General features: G+C 37.1%; 4 protein-coding genes across 5 annotated transcripts; all 4 read left to right on the top strand.

Moving 5' to 3' along the window:
• The first annotated feature begins 399 nt into the window (after positions 1-399).
• LOC131986362 (insulin) lies at positions 400-2,793 on the top strand. The gene is made up of 3 exons (XM_059351269.1): positions 400-430; positions 1,680-1,870; positions 2,419-2,793. The coding sequence occupies exons 2-3, from the start codon at positions 1,687-1,689 to the stop codon at positions 2,607-2,609; spliced, it is 375 nt and encodes a 124-aa protein (XP_059207252.1). The 5' UTR covers positions 400-430; positions 1,680-1,686; the 3' UTR covers positions 2,610-2,793.
• A 667-nt stretch (positions 2,794-3,460) lies between these two features.
• LOC131986363 (insulin-2-like) lies at positions 3,461-5,094 on the top strand. Its single transcript, XM_059351270.1, has 2 exons — positions 3,461-3,619; positions 4,687-5,094. The coding sequence occupies exon 2, from the start codon at positions 4,694-4,696 to the stop codon at positions 4,967-4,969; it is 276 nt and encodes a 91-aa protein (XP_059207253.1). The 5' UTR covers positions 3,461-3,619; positions 4,687-4,693; the 3' UTR covers positions 4,970-5,094.
• Positions 5,095-5,680: 586 nt separating this feature from the next.
• Positions 5,681-21,771, top strand: nipal4 (NIPA like domain containing 4). 2 transcript variants are annotated; one of them, XR_009395694.1, is made up of 13 exons: positions 5,681-5,818; positions 6,721-6,878; positions 8,413-10,206; positions 12,389-12,493; positions 13,236-13,370; positions 13,834-13,890; positions 13,994-14,084; positions 14,187-14,347; positions 15,195-15,362; positions 16,619-16,698; positions 16,865-17,077; positions 17,712-21,260; positions 21,340-21,771. XR_009395694.1 is itself a non-coding variant. In XM_059351268.1 (12 exons), exons 3-12 carry the CDS (start codon positions 10,167-10,169, stop codon positions 17,940-17,942), a joined length of 1,281 nt encoding a protein of 426 aa, XP_059207251.1. In that variant the 5' UTR covers positions 5,681-5,818; positions 6,721-6,878; positions 8,413-10,166; the 3' UTR covers positions 17,943-21,771. The 2 variants fall into 2 exon arrangements, 1 of the variants encoding a protein (XP_059207251.1); XM_059351268.1 differs by having other exon boundaries at positions 17,712-21,771.
• On the top strand, positions 6,728-8,549 carry LOC131986950 (insulin-like). The gene is made up of 2 exons (XM_059352090.1): positions 6,728-6,878; positions 8,413-8,549. Exons 1-2 carry the CDS (start codon positions 6,728-6,730, stop codon positions 8,547-8,549), a joined length of 288 nt encoding a protein of 95 aa, XP_059208073.1.
• Positions 21,772-22,470: the final 699 nt, after the last annotated feature.

The following is a 22,470-nucleotide window of genomic DNA, read 5'->3' as shown; positions in this document are numbered from 1 at the left end:
TGTTCCACCAGACTCCATTGATAAAAACAGTCATTTTAAATGAGTTGTTGGTGCACCGCCGCCTCCTATCAGTGGTGCTCTTATATTATTATTATTATTATTATTATTAATATTATTGTTATAATGAAAAGTGATAAAACTATTGCTGAGTGTGTGAGTGAGGTGAGCAGCTGTCGTGGTGCTGAGCTCAGCAGGAAGCTGATCGGTCATCAGCTCGCCAACGAGCGGCGATCACATCATGTCGCATCATTAGCTCTGTTTGTTCTACTGAGTGCTGCTATCACACGTCAGCACACACACACACACACACACACACTCAGGTGAAGGAGTATAAAGGTGGCGGAGGCCTTCTGATCTGCCTCACATCAACCAGCTCCCTGCCGACCTGCTGCACCTCTTCATCACAGAATCTCCTCCTCCTCCTCTACAGGTGAGTAGCTCTGCTCCTCCGTCTCCAGAAAGCAGTTTTCTAAACTCTGTGGAAAGATTCAAAATAATGTAAACTGCTTCTGTAGCTGCTGGTGTAAAGAAACAGTAGAGAGTTTAGACTTAAACTAGCGTCTTAGCAATTTAAAGCAACTTTATCTTAATCCTCTATGGTACGCATTATGATGCCAGTTAGGGAAATCTGTCTTAAAATAGACAAAATAAACATAATCGGAAGAAGTTTTATAATTATTTTTTTTTGTTGAAGTTTTTAGGGTTTGTTGCCCGTAGGTAACATGGTACCATAACGGTGCACAAGTGAAAAACAAAGTTTTTAAAATTAATTTTAATATCCTTTATTTAATAAACATGTGTAAAAGATTCAGTAGCTTCAACAGGGAACAATACATAACATTTTAAATTTAATAACATTATAAAAGGAACTTTTTTAACCGGTTTCTTGTCTGAATGTTGCCTGTAGGAAACATTGTACCATTGAACCAACGACACATTGAAATGTGTCGTCTAAGTGGTTGAAACGATCAGAAATGAAGGTTTACTCACCTATCAGCAGGAATAGATTTTTTCCAGATGGAAAAGGGCCAGAAAATGACGTTTTGAGTGATATTTTGTGGCGCAAAATGGCAAAACTTTGGAAAAGTCTGCAAAATAGGGTTTCAATATGGCATGTGACAAATTAAAGCATTGCTATTTGTTCTCTATACTCTTCCCTCTCTTTAAAATTATGACATCACTCAAAAACATACATTTAGAAATTTGACACGACAAAAATGGGAACGTTGCCTGAGGGTAACACTGTACCGTAGAGGGTTAAGTAAAGTTCGATGTAAATTGAGATTTGTTTGGAGGAGGGTTTGGTTCCTTCTTACACGTTACAGTTTTCTAATTTATTTACCATAATTAACTAAAATATTCTCCGTGGTTGACTTCTTAAAACCAATAAAAGTTATTTAAATTACTTAATTTCAGTTAGTTTTCAGAGAGCAGAGAGCCAGACAGTCTCCATGTAGATGACTGTGTCGTCTGCGTAAAAATGTATATTCCATGACCTAAATCATTTATAAAAATAGTAAATGAAACCTGGGCTAAAATAGATACAGATAAATATGAGGTTCCTCTAATGGAAACTAGACACAAAAAAGTTTTGTCTACACACATTAGAAGGAAAACGTGTTTTTCTGAAGGGACTCTTCTATAACGAAAACTCGTGTTTGGTGCTTTTTCGGGCTCAGCTCTATCATGGCGGCTCTGTGGCTCCAGTCTGTCTCTCTGCTGGTCTTACTGGTCGTGTCGTGGCCGGGCTGCCAGGCCGTGGCTCAGCCTCAGCACCTGTGCGGCTCTCACCTGGTGGACGCCCTGTACCTGGTCTGTGGGGAGAGAGGCTTCTTCTACAACCCCAAGAGAGACGTGGACTCTCTGATGGGTGAGACAGGACCGGGTCTTTATTTCTCTCTCATTTATTTATTCTCCGTCTGCAGCTAACACAGTTTTTTCACATTTAAAAATTATTTTTTTTACAGGATAAAATATTTTTTTGTCTATTTTAATGCTGTTTTTTATTAATTGAAACATTTTGGCTTTTCGTGATTGATTTTCACGTATGATTTTAAAACAGAGGGTTTTGTTAGTAATTTTAATTATTATAAGGTCACCACCAAGTCTGTGAATCTGTATCCTAGTCCCTGACTCTATCTCCTAGTCTGTGACATTGTCCCCTAGTCTCTGGTTTTGTCCCCTAGTCTGTGACTTTGTCTCCTAGTACTTGAATGTCTCCTAGTCTCTTACTATGTCCCCTAGTCTGTGACTCTGTCTCCTAGTCTCTAGTTTTGTCTCCTAGTCTCTGGTTTTGTCTCCTAGCCCCTGACTCTGTCTCTTTTGTCTCTTTTAAACATTTAGAAAAGGAAAAGTGACTTTATCTCTTGATGTAAATCAACTGACATTAACCCTTTTAACTCACCCGTCTGTCTCCAGGTTTCCTCCCTCCGAAGGCAGGCGGAGCGGCGGCGGCGGCGGGTGGAGCAGCGGCGGCGGGCGGCGAGAACGAAGTGGCCGAGTTCGCCTTCAAGGACCAGATGGAGATGATGGTGAAGCGGCGAGGCATCGTGGAGCTGTGCTGCCACCGACCCTGCAACATCTTTGACCTGCAGAACTACTGCAACTGAGCAGCCGGCTCTGATTAGCCTAGCTTAGCTTAGCTTAGCTTCCTGGCTAATTTAGCCTGACCCTCCCGACCCTGATCCCCCCAACCCTGACCCCCCACCCCACCACCCCGCATCAGAAGTCGTCTCTCTGAAAAAACAAATGTTGAGAAATGGATGAAATTATTTTTCCTAGAAAATAAAGTTTTGTGAATTGACATATTAAGATATGTGTGTTTATTAATGTGTTGACTTTAAAAAACAACAACTATTTTTCTCTTTTTATTATTATAATTTCTTCTCTCACTCTAACCTTCCACATTTCTGGAGCTGGAGTCACTGAACAGAGTAAACACTTTAGGCACTGAGAGTACAGGGAGTTGGGAGTGGTTGGAGGTGGGCATTATGCTTAGGGGCCCATGAAGGAAGAAAAAAAAAAAGCAGCTGTCCAGAATTGCCACAGGCCTGGTTTTGTGAATGTAACAGCTCGGGGCGAGTCAGGAGATAATGCCGAGTGGCTGGTACGGGAGGAGGAAATGCTCATATGTCCAATCACCTTGATACCTGTCAGTCATAATGAGTCACGATGACGTGACGTGAGTTGTTTTTTTCTCCTTGAAAAGTGGATGAAAGTTGAGGAGAAATGGCGGCATCATCATGTTTAGCAAGCCCAAACAGAAACGTGGCGTGCAAAAGAGAAAGAAGCAACAACAAAACCAACAAAAAATATTAAAAAAAAATAAAAAAATTACAATACGTGACCCTTTAAACGTCTTAATTTATTCTCAATCAATTTTAAAATATATCGTTAATGTTTGGGGTCTCTTTGTGTTCAAACAGACAGTGTGTCCTGAGACTGAGTAAATATTGAATTGTCTATTCAGGTCAACCACCGCAGGTTCACAGAGAGCACCAACAGTTTCAACACACTCTGAGGAAAATTAAAATCAGTTTGATTTCTTCTGCTGACACACCAACTGCTGCACCTCCTCTTCCTCCTCTTCTTCTTCATCACAGAATCTCCTCCTCTGCGGGTGAGTCGTTCTGCTCCTCTGTCTCCCGGAAGCAGTTTTCTAAACTCCTGTCAGCTTCTTAGCAAGTTAAAGCAACATTTAAAAAAAAAATTAAGTTTAATGGTAATTGCATCACGACATATAAAAATGAGCTTTGCACAATTTCCTTTCTGGCCTTAGATGGAAAGTTGTTGTTTTTTTTAACCCCAGTTTGTCTGAATGTTTTTCTATAAATTATAAATTACTGGGATTATCGGCTCCAGAGTGAGATTGGTCATTTTTTTGGACCTAAAAACTTTTTTAGTGTCCTTCAACAACTCGATGGTTTGATTCAGAGAGAGTCTCCATGGAAACGATTGTGTCGTCTGCGTGTAAATGCATATTCTCATCTGGTGCAGAGAGGACCGTCCTAAAATATTAAATGCAATAATAAGTATGTGAGCCTGCATTTGTTTCAAAATAATGCAGTGTGATTTTCAGAGTCCAGTGATTTAAGATAGTTGGTAAAAATGAGCCTTGCACAGTTTTTCTTACAAGTATTTTTTAGACACAGGAAAAGGGGATTAATATTTTGAGAAAAAAAGAAAAAAAGTAGCAAATCTATGACAGAAAAATTGCATTTTTATGAGATTAAAAGTGGCAAATCTATGAGAAATAAGTAGCAGATTTATGAGAAAAGTGGCAAATCTATGAGGAAAAAAGTGGCAAATCTACAAGAAATAAGTTGCAGATTTAACAAAAAAAGTGATAAAAAAAAGAGAAAAAAGTAGCAGAAATAAATCTGCCACTTTTTTCTCTATATATTACCCTCCTCCCCTGGGTCCGTATTTATTTATGTTTTTCATACTTGGCCCTGAAACGCCGTCATACAGTTTAGTCCGAAACGAAAAACAACGACAAAAAAAGGTAAAAATATGGCAATTCATAGTTTGATTAAACCATGTTTGAGGTTTGAACAATTTTCTTTCTGGCTTCTAATGAAACCAGACAAAACATTTTTTTATGCGCACATCAGAAGTAAAAAATAATTTTTCTGAAGTGACTCTTCTATAATAAAAACTCTGTTTGGTGTTTTATGTCGGGCCCAGCTCCATCATGTGGCTTCAGTCTGTCTCTCTGCTGGTCTTACTGGTCGTGTCGTGGCCGGGCAGCGAGGCCGCCCCGCCGCCGCCGCAGCAGCAGACGCTGTGCGGCTCTCACCTGGTGGACGCCCTGTACCTGGTCTGTGGGGAGAGAGGCTTCGTCTACCACCCCAAGAGAGACGTGGACTCAGCGACGGGCGAGGACAGGGTGAACGGGCCACCTGGCCTTGTTAGGCAGTGCTGCCACCAACCCTGCAGCATCTTCGACCTGCAGAACTACTGCAACTGAACAGCCAGCTCTGATTAGCCTAGCCTAGCTTAGCTTAGCTTAGCATCCTGGATAACTCAGGCCTGCTGAGAAATGGAAGAAATTATTTTTCCTGTAAAATAAAGTTTTGTTATTTGACATATTAAGATATGTGTGTTTATTAACGTGGTGACTTTTCACATGTTTTCCCTTTTTATTATTATTAATTATAATTATTTATATAGACTTTCATAACATTAAAAATAAATACAAATAAATAAATACAAAAACTTCAAACAATCACAACAAAATATTTATTCTTTTTTTTTAAACATTATTAATTATTTATTCCTTATTTTCACACAGTAATAATGATGCCAGTAGGCAGCACTCTCACTTCTCACAGTTGAAATGCTGATGAAAATACATTAAAAATATTTTAAAATAATAATAATTCAAAATAAATTAAAATAATTTAAAACATAAATAATGATAATAAAATATAAATTCAGTTAAATTTTTAAAAATAACCCAAACTCTAAAAATATTTCTTTAAATATAAAAAAATACAAAAAAAATACTCCAAATCGTTACAACTTTTATTATTATTATTACTAGATTTTTCAACAACAAAAAAAAATCATATGTTGTTAATAATGTTTGGGGTTGTTTTGGGCTGTCAGGTGAAACAAACAGTTGACTGTGTAAATATTGAAATAATCTCATCAGCACAGGTCAAGCACCGCAGGTTCACAGAGAGCACCAACAGCCTCAACACAGTCTGAGAAAACTGAATAAAAATCAGTTTGATTTCTTCTGCTGACACACCAACTGCTGCACCTCCTCCTCCTCCTTTTCATCAAAGAATCTCCTCCTCCTCCTCCTCTACAGGTGTGTTGTTCTGCTCCTCCATCTCCAGAAAGCAGTTTTCTAATTTGCACCATGACAAAGTAGAACACATTTTTAAAAAAGCTTTGCACAATTTCCTTTCTGGCCTTAAATGGAAAGGTTTTTTTTTTAATAGTTTGTCAGAATTTTCTTCTATAAATTATAAATTACAGTGATTATCTGCTACAGGGTTAAATATATTTGTTTTTTAAATTTAGAAACATTTTTATTGTTGTCCTGTGGATGGTTTGATTTAGAGAGTCTGGAAACGATTGTGTCGTCTGCGTATAAATGTATATTCTCGTCTGATGCAGAGGACCATCCTAAAATATTAAATGCAATAATAAGTATGTGAACCTGCATTTGTTTCAAAACTTAATGCAGTGTGATTTTTCCAGTCCAGTTATTTAAGATAAGTTGGTAAAAATGAAAAAAAAAATTTTTTAGACACAGAAAAAGCTCAATTTTATGACAGCCTAGTAGGGCCAAGTATGAAAAAAAAAAAGGACCCATGGGAGGGGGGTAATATTTCAAGAAAAAGTGGTAAATCTACAACAAAAAAAATTGCAGATTTATGACATTAAAGTGGCAAATATAGGAGATACGTAGATTTGCTACTTTAATATCATAAATCTGCTATTTCTCTTAGATTTGCAACTTTTTTTCTCAAAATATTACCGCCCTCCCCCAGGTCCGTATTTATTATTATTTTTTCATATTTGGCCCTAATACGCCATCGTACAAAAAAAAAAAAAATTATTAAACCATGTTTGAGGTTTACACAATTTTTGGCCTTGAATTAAACTAGACACAAACATTTTTATCTGCATATTAGAAGTAAAAGTATTTTTCTGAAGTGACTCTTCTATAATAAAAACTTGTGTTTGGTGCTTTTTCGGGCTCAGCTCTATCATGGTGGCTCTGTGGCTCCAGTCCGTCTCTCTGCTGGTCTTACTGGTGGTGTTGTGGCCGGGTTGCCAGGCCTCCCCGGGGCAGCGGCCCATATGCGGCTCCCACCTGGTGGACGCCCTCTACCTGGTCTGTGGGGAGAAAGGCTTCTTTGGTGAGACGCTCCGCAGCAGCACGGGACACAAGTGTTTATTTCTCTGTTATTTATTACACTATTTTTCCACTTTTTAAAAAATTTGTTACCAGGATAAAAATATCTTTTGTCTATTTTAATGCTTTTTTATTCACTCTGACACTTAATTTACCTTAATTGACATTTTTTAGCATGTTTCCTTTCCTGATAAACTTTTAATTATGTTAAAAAATATACGTTATTATTAGTAATTATTATTATTATTATTATTATGAGGTCAACACATCCAGGATTTTCAAAAATTACTTGAAATGAGGGCTCGTCAGACCACAACACATTTTTCTCCTAGTCCATGACTCTGTCTTCTAGTCTCAGAATTTGTCTCCTAGATTCTAAACATGTCTTCTAGTCTCTGACTTTATCTCCTCACCTCTAAATATGTCTTCTAGTCTCTGGCTTTGTCTTTTAGTCCCTGAATATGTCTCCTAGTCTCTGACTTTGTCTCCTAGTCTCTAAATATATCTTCCATGTCTCTGGCTTTGTCTTTTAGTCCCTGAATATGTCTCCTAGTCTCTGACTCTGCCTCCTAGTCTCTAAATATGTCTTCTAGTCTCTGGCTTTGTCTCCTAGTCTCTGACTCTGCCTCCTAGTCTCTAAATATGTCTTCTAGTCTCTGGCTTTGTCTTTTAGTACCTAAATATGTCTCCTAGTCTCTGACTCTGTCTCCTAGTCTCTAAATATGTCTTCTAGTCTCTGGCTTTGTCTCCTAGTCTCTGACTCTGTCTCCTAGTCTCTGACTCTGTCTGTCTCCTAGTCTCTGACTTTTTCTCCTCGTCTCTGACTCTGTCTCCTAGTCTCTGACTCTGTCTGTCTCCTAGTCTCTGACTCTGTCTTCTATAGACTCTGGCTTTGTCTTTTAGTCCATGAAAATTGTCTCCTAGTCCCTGAATATGTCTCCTAGTCTCTAAATATGTCTTCTAGTCTCTGGCTTTGTCTTTTAGTCCATGAAAATTGTCTCCTAGTCCCTGAATATGTCTCCTAGTCTCTGACTTTGTCTCCTAGCCTCTGACTTTGTCTCCTGGTCTCTAAATATGTCTCCTAGTCCCTGACTTTGTCTTTTAGTCCCTGAATATGTCTCCTAGTCTCTGACTTTTTCTCCTCGTCTCTGACTCTGTCTCCTAGTCTCTGACTCTGTCTCCTAGTCTCTAAATATGTCTTCTAGTCTCTGGCTTTGTCTCCTAGTCTCTGACTCTGTCTCCTAGTCTCTGACTCTGTCTGTCTCCTAGTCTCTAAATATGTCTTCTATAGACTCTGGCTTTGTCTTTTAGTCCCTGAAAATTGTCTCCTAGTCCCTGAATATGTCTCCTAGTCTCTGACTTTGTCTCCTAGCCTCTGACTTTGTCTCCTAGCCTCTAAATATGTCTCCTAGTCCCTGAATATGTCTCCTAGTCTCCGACTTTGTCTCCTAGTCCCTGACTTTGTCTCCTAGTCTCTGACTATAAACCCTCTGATGGACCCCTGAGAGGGTTTATGTAACTCACCTGTGGTTCTGCAGGTTACCACCTCAGTGAGAAGGAGATAGGTGATGCGGCCTACAGGGACGAGGTCTGGAAGAAGATATCTTTCTCCTTCTGGAGGCAGTGCTGCTTCCAAACCTGCAGCATTTATGACCTGGTATACTACTGCGACTGAACAGGAGATCTGGTTAGCCTAGCTTAGCTGCTACTGAACAGGAGATCTGGTTAGCCTAGCTTAGCTGCTACTGAACAGGAGATCTGGTTAGCCTAGCTTAGCTGCTACTGAACAGGAGATCTGGTTAGCCTAGCTTAGCTGCTACTGAACAGGAGATCTGGTTAGCCTAGCTTAGCTCAGCTTCCTGTCGTCTCTCTGAAAAACCAAATGCTGAGAAATGGATGAAATTAAAATAATAAACTCAAATTAAGATATCTGTGTTTATTAATTTGGTGTCTTTTTATTGCAATTTTTCTATTTTATAATTATAATTATAATTATTATTATAACTATTATTATAAGTATTATTATTATTTTATTATTATTTACGTATTTATATAGTCCCTTTCAAAACATTAAAATAAATAATACAAGTCAATAAAATAAATATACTGTATGTATGTAAAACATTTTTTTTCATCATATAATGAATTGTTAATTCCTTATCTTCACACAATAATAATGGTCCATATTTGCTGTGGTGCTTTGCTGCATCCACCACCAGAGGGCAGCACTCTCACATCTTACAGTTCAAATGCTGATGACAATCATTTAAAATATTACTAACTGAATTTATATATAGATTCAGTTAAAATATAAAGAACATCCGTAACTCTCTCTCTCTCTCTCTATATATATATATATATATATATATATACGAACACACACACACACACACACACACGAATAAACTTAAATTATTTCAGATTATTACAACTATAAAAAAATCAGAACCACTGAATAAAAGGATTAAACAAAAAAAAATCGTAAATGGCTAAAACTATTCAAAGTAAAATGAATTATTAACAGTATATTAAATATGCACAAAAAGAAACGAAAAATTAACTAGAATTACAACCCAAATTCCCCCCAAAAAGTGAGTAAAAAATATATATTTTTTGTTACATTAGAGTGTTATTTTGTGCATCATAATCACATATGTTTATACAAAATATATTTGACAGATAATTAAAATCCTCTTTATTTAAAATGTGAAAATCTTAAAAGAAATGTTTAAATTATAAGAATAATATTCATAAGATAAAGGAGCAGTGCTACATATTTCCAGTAATATTTACATTAAAAAAGCTGTACAGATGTCACAATATATCACTATATATGTATATGTATATATATATATATATATATATATATATATATATTCATATATTCTCAGTCAGTCTGGGGGATTCTCTATTACACTAATAATAATAATTCCTGTTAAATGTGTGTTTCTCCTGCAGTTCATCCTCTTTTCTCTTTTTTCTTTCAGTGTCTTTGTTTTGTCCACCTGTAGTTCCGGTGTTTGTGTGCGGGGCGGGGCGGAGCTGGGTGGGGTCAGGTGTCGCTCTTACCTGCTCCACCTGTCTGTCTGTCTCTCCCACAGTTTACTCACGGTCCTGTCTGTCCCGGTCCTGCCCCGGTCTTGTCCCGGTCCTGTCCCGGTCTTGTCCCGGTCTTGTCCCGGTCCTGTCCCGGTCTTGTCCCCCGTGTGTTCCCGGTCTCGGCGGCTCGACCTGTTTCTCGCTTCATAAACGTGAATGTTTCTTTGTTTAAGAGGATTATTATCACATCAGGATGCGAGATGTTCTGCTCGACAACCAGACGTGCAGCAACGGTGAGAAATACTTTAATCATTAATCATTAATCATTAATCAGTGAATGAATCAATATGCTCTGAGTCTGTGTTGTTTCCTCTCCGTGGAAACAGTTTCTGAGCTCCTTCAACACAGCAAAGTGCTTCAAAGAGTCACTGAACACTTTGATCTAGTGAGTTAAAACACATCAAGAGTTTATTATTCAATCTGATGTTTAGTCATAAATGAATCTCCAGCTGAAAACAAGAGTCGTTTAATCAATAAGTGGAGTGATAGAAACTTATTGTGAAACTATTTAAATGGTTTTTGGCATTTTTCATGTAAAAATATTTCCTGGTTTCAGCTTAAAATATGTGGATATTTGCTGTTTTTTCTTTGTTGTTATAATTTACTTTTAATGATGTTGTTCATTTATTTATAATGATTTGGATTAAAAAAGTATATTTTTTAAATTGATTCTAATCATTTATTTGTATTATTTTGATATTTTAAGTTTCTCAACTATTAACATTAAAATATTCTTTATACATCATGGATCATACATCATATTAGACCACCCTTGTTTTCTCCTTGTTTTCTTGTTTATTTTAATGTCTGGTACAAGTAAAGATTTCCTTGGACAAATATAATGATAACAATAAAAACAGCTGATAAGAGTTTAATCTAAGAGCTGATATCGAGACATTTAACGTGGTTTTCTTGATAGTGATTTTGGTTTTTATCAAGAACATTGTGGAAACTGTCAGGAGAAACAGACAGTGTGTCCCGAGGCCTCAGTGTTGACTGTGTAAATATTGACTGCTATCCTCATCGTGTTACTCTTACTCAGCACAGCGGACAAACCAGTATGACACAACCTGCACCAGTTACACAAGCAGGTTCACACAGAGCACTAACACCCTCAGCACACACTCTGTTTGGTTTCTGCTGCTGACACTTTTGTCTCGATGGAACAGCTCCTAAACGCATCGAAACCTGACATTATTGTGGTTGTATGTTCAGGAAACAAACACTTCTCAAATACGTCCTTTTCAGTTTGTCTCAGACTTCAGATCAACTGAGAATTGAAGCAACAACTAAAATAATCATGAGGTCACTCTTCAGATTCAGATTCAGATCTGATGTCCTCCAACTGTTACTCAGAAGGTAGCTAGCCCATCCAGAAGGTGGTTCACCTGCTCAGAAGGTAACTGGCCCATTAGGAAGGTAGTTTACCCATACAGAAGTTAAGTGGTCCATTAATAAGGTAGTTTACCCATACAGAAGGTAACTGGCCCATTAATTAGGTAGTTTACCTATCCAGAAGGTAACTGGCCCATTAATAAGGTAGCTTCCCCATCCAGAAAGTAACTGGCCCATTAATAAGTTAGTTTACCCATTTAGAAGGTAACTGGTCCATTAATAAGGTAGTTTACCTATCCAGAAGGTAACTGGCCCATTAATAAGGTAGCTTACCTATCCAGAAGGTAACTGGCCCATTAATTAGGTAGTTTACCCATACAGAAGGTAACTGGCCCATTAATTAGGTAGTTTACCTATCCAGAAAGTAACTGGCCCATTAATAAGTTAGTTTACCCATTTAGAAGGTAACTGGTCCATTAATAAGGTAGTTTACCTATCCAGAAGGTAACTGGCCGGTTAATAAGGTAGCTTACCTATCCAGAAGGTAACTGGCCGATTAATAAGGTAGCTTACCTATCCAGAAGGTAACTGGCCCATTAATAAGGTAGTTTACCCATACAGAAGGTAACTGGCCCATTAATAAGGTAGTTTACCCATACAGAAGGTAACTGGCCCATTAATTAGGTAGCTTACCCATCCAGAAGGTAACTGGCCCATTAATAAGGTAGCTTACCCATCCAGAAGGTAGCTGGCCCATTAATAAGGTAGCTTACCTATCCAGAAGGTGGTTCACCTAACCAGAATTTTGCTGGCCCATTTAGAAGATAGCGCTCCTAACCAGAAGACAGCTGGCCCATCCTGAAGGTAGTTTGCCCATCCAGATGGTAGCTGGCCCATTAAGAAGATAGTTTACCTTTTATTGAGTAGCATGCGTCGGTATCTAATGTTTTAATTGCTTCTTTAAAAAATAAATAAATTATGGTCTATTCATGTTCTCTGTTACTCTCAACTTGTTAGCTATCTACGAGGAACTTTAAACCTGTTTGAAAATGATGCTGACTGACTGATGTGTCTCTGCAGGGTCGGAGGTCAGGCTGTGGTGCGGCTCTCAGTCTGCAGTGTGTTCACTGTCTGCAGGTCACACACCATTCTACACACACCTGGACAACAACACACACATCACAGGTAACACACACACTCATACACACACACACACACACACACACACACACACACACACAAAGAAAGGAGCGGTCTTTGTTTGGAGCTGTGCTTTGTGTAAACATCCTTGTTTTCGAGGATCTTATTTTACTCTTTGTTCATTCAGTGCGACTGCTTCACCGTTCATTCATAACCACTTTTCTTTTACCTAGTTTCACAACAACGTGAAATAATTGGAAACTTTCTGACTTTCCATGATAGTAAATCTACGTACACACAAAACAATTCTCACTTTGAATGTGAATGAATATTTTACTGCTTTGTATCAACCAATAAATTTAGTTTTTAGTCCTTAAATATTAGATATTTACATCACTTTCAAAACTATTCATCTAAATCAAAATATTTCTGGAAAGATTAGAACTCCAAAAACACTATTTAGAGGACTGAACTGAAAAGAGTCTACAAAAGAGAAAGAAAATATTTTGATACAACACATAAAAAACTTAAGTAAAAAATACTCCAATATTTATGGATTTATATATGAAGAATAAATACTAGATGTTAAAATGTGTGAATAGAACATGTACAAATATGATTTTATAGATTATATAGAGGTTGTGTTGGGCTCACTGGGGGTGATCTCATTGGTCATCGTCTTATCGCTCCATTATCACTCAGTAAATATATTTTCAGGTTTGATAAAGTTGTTAAACACACTTTGTGCAGCTACACACCCTCACAAACACACACTGTTTCTCTCCAGTTGTGCAGCCGGACAGATACAACCCGTGGCTCGGACTCACGCTGGCGCTGCTGTCGGCGCTCCTGATCGCCGTGAGCGTCACTCTGAAGAAGAAAGCTCTGCTCCGATTGGCCAGAAACGGACAAACCAGAGCAGGTGAGCAGAAGCAACATTTCCTAAGATAACGAAACACTTGACCTGCTTTTTTAGCAAAATAAAATACATTTCTGAAAGATTTACATCCTTCTAACTGTGTTAATTCTGCACATTTGAGTTCTCCCTACTTCTAGAAACTGTTTGTTGGTGTTTGGAGGGTTAAACAGTACGTTATAAGCTGACAATAAAGTTTGTAGAATATTAAAATCAGATTGAACGGCCTCTTGAATTTGTAGTGTAAAAAACTTTTGATGTAAACAGTTTGGTATCGTCTGCATAATGTCGTAACTGTCATTATTAAAAACAGAGAGAAGAAGTGCTAGAGATGGTTTTCCGGTGCTTATATTTATTATTATTTATTTATTCATTTTAAGATAATGATTTAACTGTTTTCTAAGTCTTCTCATGATCAGGACTGAATCATCTCTCAACCTGAAGATCATTTTTCTCTCTCTGTGTTCAGGTGACGGAGGACACGGCTACCTAAAGGACTGGCTGTGGTGGGGCGGCCTGTTAACCAGTAAGAACTCTTCTGTTGCCCACAGCTTCTGTTTTCTTTGAATCGTTATAAACGTCTGTCTCTCTATCTGTCTGTCTCTCTGTCCCTCTGTCTCTTTCTGCAGTGGGAGTTGGAGAGGTCTGCAACTTTGCCGCCTACATGTTCGCTCCGGCCACGCTGGTGACCCCGCTGGGCGCTCTGAGTGTCCTCATCAGGTAGCCATAGTTGTAGTTAATAGTTGTAGTTCACACAGACAAATATAATAATGAGATGTATGATATTATATATATAAAATATTTCTGTTTGCTGTGCTTCAGTGCAGTTCTGTCCTCCCACCTGCTGGGGGAGGTGTTGAATGTGGTCGGGAAGCTCGGCTGCCTGCTGTGCATTCTGGGAAGTGTATTGTTGGTTATCCACGCGCCACAGGAACAGGAAGTGACATCACTGCAGGATATGACCAACAAGCTGCTAGAGCCTGGTGAGTTCCTGTGGAGTTATTATGGGTAGTTGTAACATTCATACGTCATAGTTACTTTGGAGATCATGTGACTTTTCATCAGGTCAATATTTTAGTTTATGAACCGATGACGTTCAATCAGCCTCAACTGCTTTGAAAAGCAAATGTTCTTTAAACAGCAAACAAACAAACAAAACGGCAAAATTACAAAATTTTCCAAGGCAAGAATCAGTAAAAACTTTGGACTTTCACATTTCTGACGGTCTTTGAATGAATCGAGTGATGAACTTCATGAGAAATCACCAAATCTAAGATAAAAACATTGATATTTCATATTTATTCTATTGATGTCTCATTTAAAATGTGCCCCAAAATAAATCTTTGGTATAAACACGACTTTCTTTAGTTGAAAATAACTTTTTCTTTCTTAAATCCTTTTATTACCTGTAGAAAAACCACATAAGCATAATAAACTTACAGAGAACCCTAGAAGGCCAAACATGCTCCAGTCATGCAAATATACTGAATGCTGTTGCAGTCTGTTAAATCCATCACATCCATCTTAACAAAACATTATAATTCATTCAAATATAGTCCAAACATTCCCCAGCTGACAGAGAACACATCCTGTTTTCATTATCAAATGTGTTCTCAAAAGGTTAAAAATGTCTCTTCCACAACAACACATGAAAACAGTGAAGCAGCCAGTTAACAAAGTTTACAAGTCAGTTTAGTTTGAGTTGTCGGCCCGAAGTAAAAGTCCCAGTGGCAGGTTGTTGGTTCAGAGGGTTAAATAAGATGCTGCTGGTGTCAGTAATTACTGTGTCCTCTGTGTGTGTGTGTGTGTGTGTGTGTGTGTGTGTGTCAGGTTTCCTGGTGTTCGTGGCGGTGGTGCTGGTGCTCTGTGCCGTGCTCATATTTTATTTCTCTCCTCGGTTCGGTCACTCCAACATCTTCATCTACATCAGCATCTGCTCGCTGCTCGGAGCCTTCACCGTGGCCTCGGTGAAGGGCCTCGGCATCGTCATCAACACAGGTGAGAGAGAAAACGCCGGATGGATGGATGGATGGATATATGGATGATGGATGGACGGATGGATGGATTGATGGATGGATGGATGGATGGATAGATATATGGATGATGGATGGACGGATGGATGGATTGATGGATGGACGGATGGATTGATGGATGGACGGATGGATGGATGGATGGATGGATGGATGGATATATGGATGATGGATGGACGGATGGATGGATGGATTGATGGATGGACGGACGGACGGATGGATTGATGGATGGACGGATGGATGGATGGATGGATGGATGGATGGATGGACGGACGGATGGATGGATGGATGGACGGACGGATGGATGGATGGATGGATGGATGGATGGATAGATATATGGATGATGGATGGATGGATATATGAATGATGGATGCATGGATGGATGGATAGATATATTGATGATGGATGGATGGATATATGGATGATGGATGGATGGATATATGGATGATGAATGCATGGATGGATGGATGGATGGATGGATGATGGATGGATGGATGGATGGATGGATGGATGGATGTTTAGATGATGCACACACTGAAGCCTGGAAGTTAAAACAAAAGAATAAAGCTGCTCTGCTCAGATCAAGAGGAAGTGATGCTTAAACTTCTTCTAGATCCATGAACTCTTCCAGCTTCTCCACAACAAAAACAATTCAATAATTGATTTTATTTTTATCACAAATCTTTCCTGATTTTTCCCATCAGTCTCACTCATAGTCGAGTTCAGCTTTTTACAATTAGTTTAATTATTAATTGTCGCTTCACGAAACATGAAAAAAAGCCTCAAGAGCCTCTAGGTAACGAAAACGACTAAAACAAACTGCTACCAGAGTTTTATTATACTTAAAAAGTGACATAATTGATTGATTATAAAAAATAGTTGCCAATTCATTTTCACTGGATTTAGTCATTTTTTGAGCTGTAGATCCACCAGACTCTTAGACAAACTCCAGAAGTTCAGCTTCATCATTACCATCAACAGTACAACAGTCCATATAAGGCTTCTCCTGTTCTGTTTGTTGGTAGACGAGTTTCGCTCACAAGAAAAATTAGTAAAAAACAGATTTTCAAACTGCAGAAACTGAAAATAATTTACAAAAAACCTGGACGGGTTGTGTTTTGGGAAGTGTAGGTCCTCCTGTATCTCTGACTTGCTGCATTGATAATTTTTCCATATTGACTCTGACAATTTTCTAACCATCTGTTTCTCTCTGTGTGTTTTTAGTGGTTTATGATGTTTCAGTTCTTGCTAAACCTCTCACCTGGATCCTGCTGTTCACCCTCGTCGTCTCCATCGTCACACAGGTGAGCTGTAACTTCTGACAGGAAGAGGGATTCCTGAACCCCAACAAGCAGTTTCAGCACTTTTTTATTCACTGTGTCCTCGTTTTTTGCTGCAGTATAGAAAATATAAAAGTCAGAAAGTTGTCAGAGTTATACGAGTCTGACCTGTCCATCTTATGGTCCTCAGGTGAACTACTTGAACAAGTCTCTGGACACCTTCAACACGCTGCTGGTCTACCCGATCTACTACGTCCTCTTCACCTCCGTGGTTCTGTCCACCTCCATCATCCTGTTCCAGGAGTGGAGGAGCATGGCGGTGGTGGACGTGGTCACGACGCTGGGGGCCTTCCTGGTCATCGTGGTGGGCGTGGCCATGCTGCACCTCTTCAAGGAGCTGCAGGTTGGTGGTCCCGCCCCCTTTAATATGACGGAGTTTATACAGACAGACTTTGGTTCAGTGAGAAACGTGTCAATAACTGTTGGAAGGATGGTTGTGAAGTTTGTTTAAGACAATCAGGAGATGAAGACTTGATTTTAATGATGATGGATGTATGTATAGATGGATGGATGGATGGATGGATGGATGGATGGATGGATGGATGATGGATGGATGGATGGATGGATGAAGGAAGATAGGGATGGATGGAGGAAGGATGGATGGATGGATGGATGGATGGAAGAAGGATGGATGGATGGATGGATGGATGGATGGAAGGATGGATAGATGGATGGATGGAGGAAGATAGGGATGGATGGATGGATGGATGGATGGATGGATGGATGGATGGAGGAAGGATGGATGGATGGATGGATGGATAGATGGATGGAGGATGGATGGATGGATGGAGGATGGATGGATGGATGGATGGATGGATGGATGGAGGAAGGATGGATGGATGGATGGAAGGATGGATGATGGCTTCTTTTATTAAATATAAAAAGTAGAAGTTTGTGCAAAAAATATCTTTAGCTTCCACTGACTGTGATGCTAACTGGTCTGTCCACCACAATAAAACGTTCTCTGGTGCTTTCAGATGACCATGAAGCAGCTGACCAATCAGCTCTCTCAGCCGGTGGAGAGGGCGGGGCTTGCAGAGGAAGTTTCACCCAATGATGATGGAGGAGGAGGAGGAGGAGGGGGAGGAGGAGGAGGAGGAGGAGGAAGGAGTAAAAAAGAGGATAAATACGGACTGATGGACAACATGATGATAGAAAGTCTTCCTCCGATGAGAGACGAAGGGCCGAGAGTCTTCATCATCAGCTGAGAGAGACAGAGGAAGAAGAAGAAGAAGAAGAAGAAGAGGAGGTTTGTGTTTCCTGTCTGGACTTTGTAGTTCAGACTGCTCCGTGCTGTAGTCCTCAAACTGTATGTGCACTTTCTAAAAAGGCCTGTGGTCTGACAGTCCGTCAGCTCTCACACGACAGAATTTACACTAAATATTTAAGCGTCCGAGAGGTTTTCAAGAGTTCAAACCAACTCCTTTTTAACACTTTCTAACACAGATTAACGACTGAACTGACAACAGAGTCAAAGAATTTCAGCAAAGACACACAAAACAACTACAAAGACTCATAAAGTGGTGACAAAAACACATAAATCATCTTCAGAGAGACGTGAAATTACCAACAATACAACATGAAACTAGAAAAAGAAATATAAGGCTGACAAAGAGACTAAAACGATTTCAGAGACATAAAATATCTTTAAATAAACTTGAAATGACTCCAGAGAGACACAAAACAGCTGCAAAGTGAAATAAAACCACTACAGATATTTTAAATGGTACAAAGAGACAAAAAATTAATGTATTTGATTTATTTCCACAGAAATTAATCTATAAATGTAGAAATAAGTATAAAATAAGCAAGGAAAAATACATTTCTAAATTAATAAATAAATACATTTGGAAATGTAAAAAAAGAAAGAAAATAATTAATTAAATAAATGAAAGTGGAGAGATAAATCAACTAAATACAAAAATACAGAAATAAATAATAAAATGGATGTTAAAATAAGGAATTCCCATATTTTTTGCATTTCTTTGTATATTTTTTTTTCTTTATACATTTAATTTCTACTCATTTTATTTTTCGTCCTTCATACAGATGTCTAGTAAAATAAGAAAACTTTCCTTTAAATAAAAAGATTTTTATATTCAGGATTTACAACAACAAGAAACAAACTAAAAACTCGTGCAACAGATTTGATAACTAACTTCATACAACAATTTTATCATTTTTAAAAAAATTTTCTCTTTTGGAGACAATTTATAATCCAGACTTAATCTGAAATGTTCTTTCTGAGGCCGATGTGTCTGTCAGTGTTTTTTTTAAATTTATTTTTTACAGTAGCTGAGGTGAGAACCTGCGAACACCTGAGACTCTTTAAATAATTAATAAGCTGCATTATTTTTCAGGTCACACAAACAAAAACACTCACCGAGTCACCTGAGAACTCAACAGTGACGCGACTGCAGAGTGAAATATCTATTTTTTAAGGAAACTTTTAGAAATATTTTACTATATTTTAAATTTCTCAGAAATTCACTAAAGTTGTCGTTCTAACGCAGCATCTGAACCTCCGTTAGAACGCTCCACTCTCCTGTTTTACACGTTCTTTATCAATTAGAGTCAATATTTTCTCTTCAAATATCAATTTACATTCAGAAAGTATAAAAACCTATAAAGGCCATTTACTCAAAATGAGTTTTTCTTCATAAAAGTCAACTTCAGCTCCACTTTCAGACACCAAAATGTTTTATACTTGACTACATTCAATCATTCATATGCTGATTTATAACATTTTGTTCCTAAAAACATGACCAAAATTTATCATTTTTATGACTTTTGACAGTATTTTCTGACTAATTAAATGATAATATGAGATTTTCCAATTTCCTTTTGTCGAAAAACTTTAATACATCAACAAAATAAAATAAGAACTTTTAAATTTGCTTTATCAAATGTTCAGATTTATGTCCTGGAATATATATGCAAATTAGCGCATATTTAATGAGCCCACGCCTCATTTGCATATCTAGACATAACATTTCAGAAAACTTGTAATGCAAAAAAACTTTGTCTAACTGTAAATAACAAACTGAGGAAGTTTCATGATGATATCTATAAGTTTAAAGAATGACCCTATTCACCTGGAGTATAAAAACCTATAAAGGCCGTTTTCTCAAAATGAGCTTTTTCTCATAAATCTCAACTTCAGCTCCACTTTCAGACACCAAACTGACCAGATTTATCTCTAACTACATTCTGAAGCTTTTTACAATAATTCATACCTAATTTATAAACTTTTTATTCATAAAAACATGACGAAAATGTATGTTTTTATGACTTTTTGACAGTATTTTCTGATTAATTAAATGATAAAATGACATTTCCCAATTCCTTCTGTAAAATCTTTAAATCTAATATATCAACAAAATAAAATAATAACTTTTTAAATTTGCTCCTTTTTTTTTTTTGCCAATGTTCAAATTTATCTCCTCAAAATATATGCAAATGAGCGCATATTTAATCAATCCACGCCTCATTTGCATATCTACACATAACATTTCAGAAAACTTGTAATGCAAAAAAAAAAGTGTCTTAATGTAAATAACAAACTGGGGAAGTTTCATGGTGATATCTATAAGTTTAAAAAATGACCCTGTTCACCTGCGTAGATATAGAGATTCTTAAACTTTTGTTTATCATCAGTAACTTTTTATGGGTTTGTTGACATTAAGAAAAATCCAAAATATAACCAGATTTATTCTTTTTTCCATTCATTGCACTTTATTCGCTTTAATTCTCATTTCAAAACCTTCAGACTTGAAACATTTTGTCACTAAAAAATCTAAATGTAAAACATTTCTACAGAGACTGGAGAACTTAAACTGATGTGAATGTTTTTCTATTGTGTTTGTTTTTATTTTCTGTTCAAGTTTTCACACTGGAGGCCAAAAGACAAACGTTTGTTTTTATAGAAGGAATGAAAGAACACTTTGTGTTTTAGGACGATGAATCTCAGAGGTTACAGACGTTATTTGATATCGTCTCTCTCTTCAGAGCTGAAGGACCAGTTTATGAAGCTGTGTGTGTGTGTGTGTGTGTGTCTGTGTGTGTGTGTGTGTGTGTGTGTTCAGCTGAAGACTTGTGTTTATGAAGCTCAGAGGAAAAAAAGATCAAATGAAGCAAAAAACTGGAAACAGGTTGAAACTGCTAGCTTAGCTTAGCATAAAGACTGGAAACGGGCAGAAATTGTTAGCTTAGCTTAGCATAATGAGTGAAAACAGATGGAAACTGCTAGCTTAGCTTAGCATAACGAGTGGAACATGGAAACTGCTAGCTTAGCTTAGCATAATGAGTGGAAACAGATGGAAACTGCTAGCTTAGCTTAGCATAATGACTGGAAACAGGCAGAAATTGTTAGCTTATCTTAGCATAATGAGTGGAAACAGATGGAAACTGCTAGCTTAGCTTAGCATAATTACTGGAAACAGATGGAAACTGCTAGCTTAGCTTAGCATCAAGACTGGAAACAGGTGGAAACTGCTAGCTTAGCTTAGCATCAAGACTGGAAGCAGGTGGAAACTGCTAGTTTAGCTTAGCATAAAGACTGCAAAAAGGCAGAAATTGTTAGCTTAGCAGTAAGACTGGAAACAGGTGGAAACTGCTAGCTTGGCATTCAATCTGGAAACAGGTGGAAACTGCTAGCTTAGCTTAGCATAATGACTGGAAACAGGTGGAAACTGCTAGCCTAGCTTAGCATAAAGACTGGAAACAGGTAAAACTGACAGCTGCTCAGAAACTGATTAACATGCTAACTGGTGTTTTCTCTTTATGCTAAGCTAAGCTTTATGCTAAGCTAACAGCCTAATGTGCAGACATGAGTGATTTCATCTTTTTTTCCTGTAAATGTATTTAAATATTCCTGCAGCAGATTTTTACTCTTTGTAGTTTATTAAACTAATTCAGAATCTTTTGTTTTATGTTTTGATCAGAAAGTTTGTGACTTTGTTTGTTTTCTGAAACTTTACTCATTAAACTTTTTGTTTCCTGTGAGTTTTTATATTTTTATTCAATAAAGAACAACAAGTTGAATTGAGTCGTTTTGTTGCTTTTCGCAGTGCGATTTATTTTGATTATCTAATATAGAAAATACAAAATATTATATAGAGAGTATTTGTAAAGTGCAGTATTAAAACTTTTATTGCAGTTTTTTTTCCTCCAGTTAGTTTAAAACGAGTCCAAACGTGTCGGTTCAGCAGCTTCATCTGCTCAAAAATAAACTTAAATTAATATGCTAACAAATGGATCTAAAATAAAATAAAATATAAATATAAGTACAGTTATTAAACAATACAAACAATTCAGTTACGTAAACAATATTTTTATTTATTCATTTGAGAATGTTTCTATTTAAGTATTTATTTAAGAATTTCTTTTTTTATCATTTCTTTTTTTATTTAGCTATTTATTTATTTTATTTATTAATTTTAAAAATCTTTATTTTATTATTTATTTGAGTATTATCTTAATATATATTTAAGCATATTTAAGAATGTTAGTCTTTATTTTTGCATTTATTTATCTAACTTTTTATTTATTGATTGAATTATTTATTCATTTTAAGAATGTGTATTTATGTATTTATTTGAGCATTTATGTCAGGTTTATTTATTTAAGCATTTTTATTCAACAATATTTTTATTTATTTATTTAAGAATGTTTATTTAAGTATTTTTTATCCATTCATTTTTGTATTTATTTATTATTTTATTTATTTATCTAATT

Source organism: Centropristis striata, chromosome 15 (genome assembly GCF_030273125.1).
Source record: "Centropristis striata isolate RG_2023a ecotype Rhode Island chromosome 15, C.striata_1.0, whole genome shotgun sequence".
In the NCBI taxonomy this organism is placed as follows: domain Eukaryota; kingdom Metazoa; phylum Chordata; class Actinopteri; order Perciformes; family Serranidae; genus Centropristis; species Centropristis striata.
The sequence above is the reverse complement of the archived record's forward strand: the minus strand, read 5'-3'. Positions and strand labels throughout refer to the sequence as shown.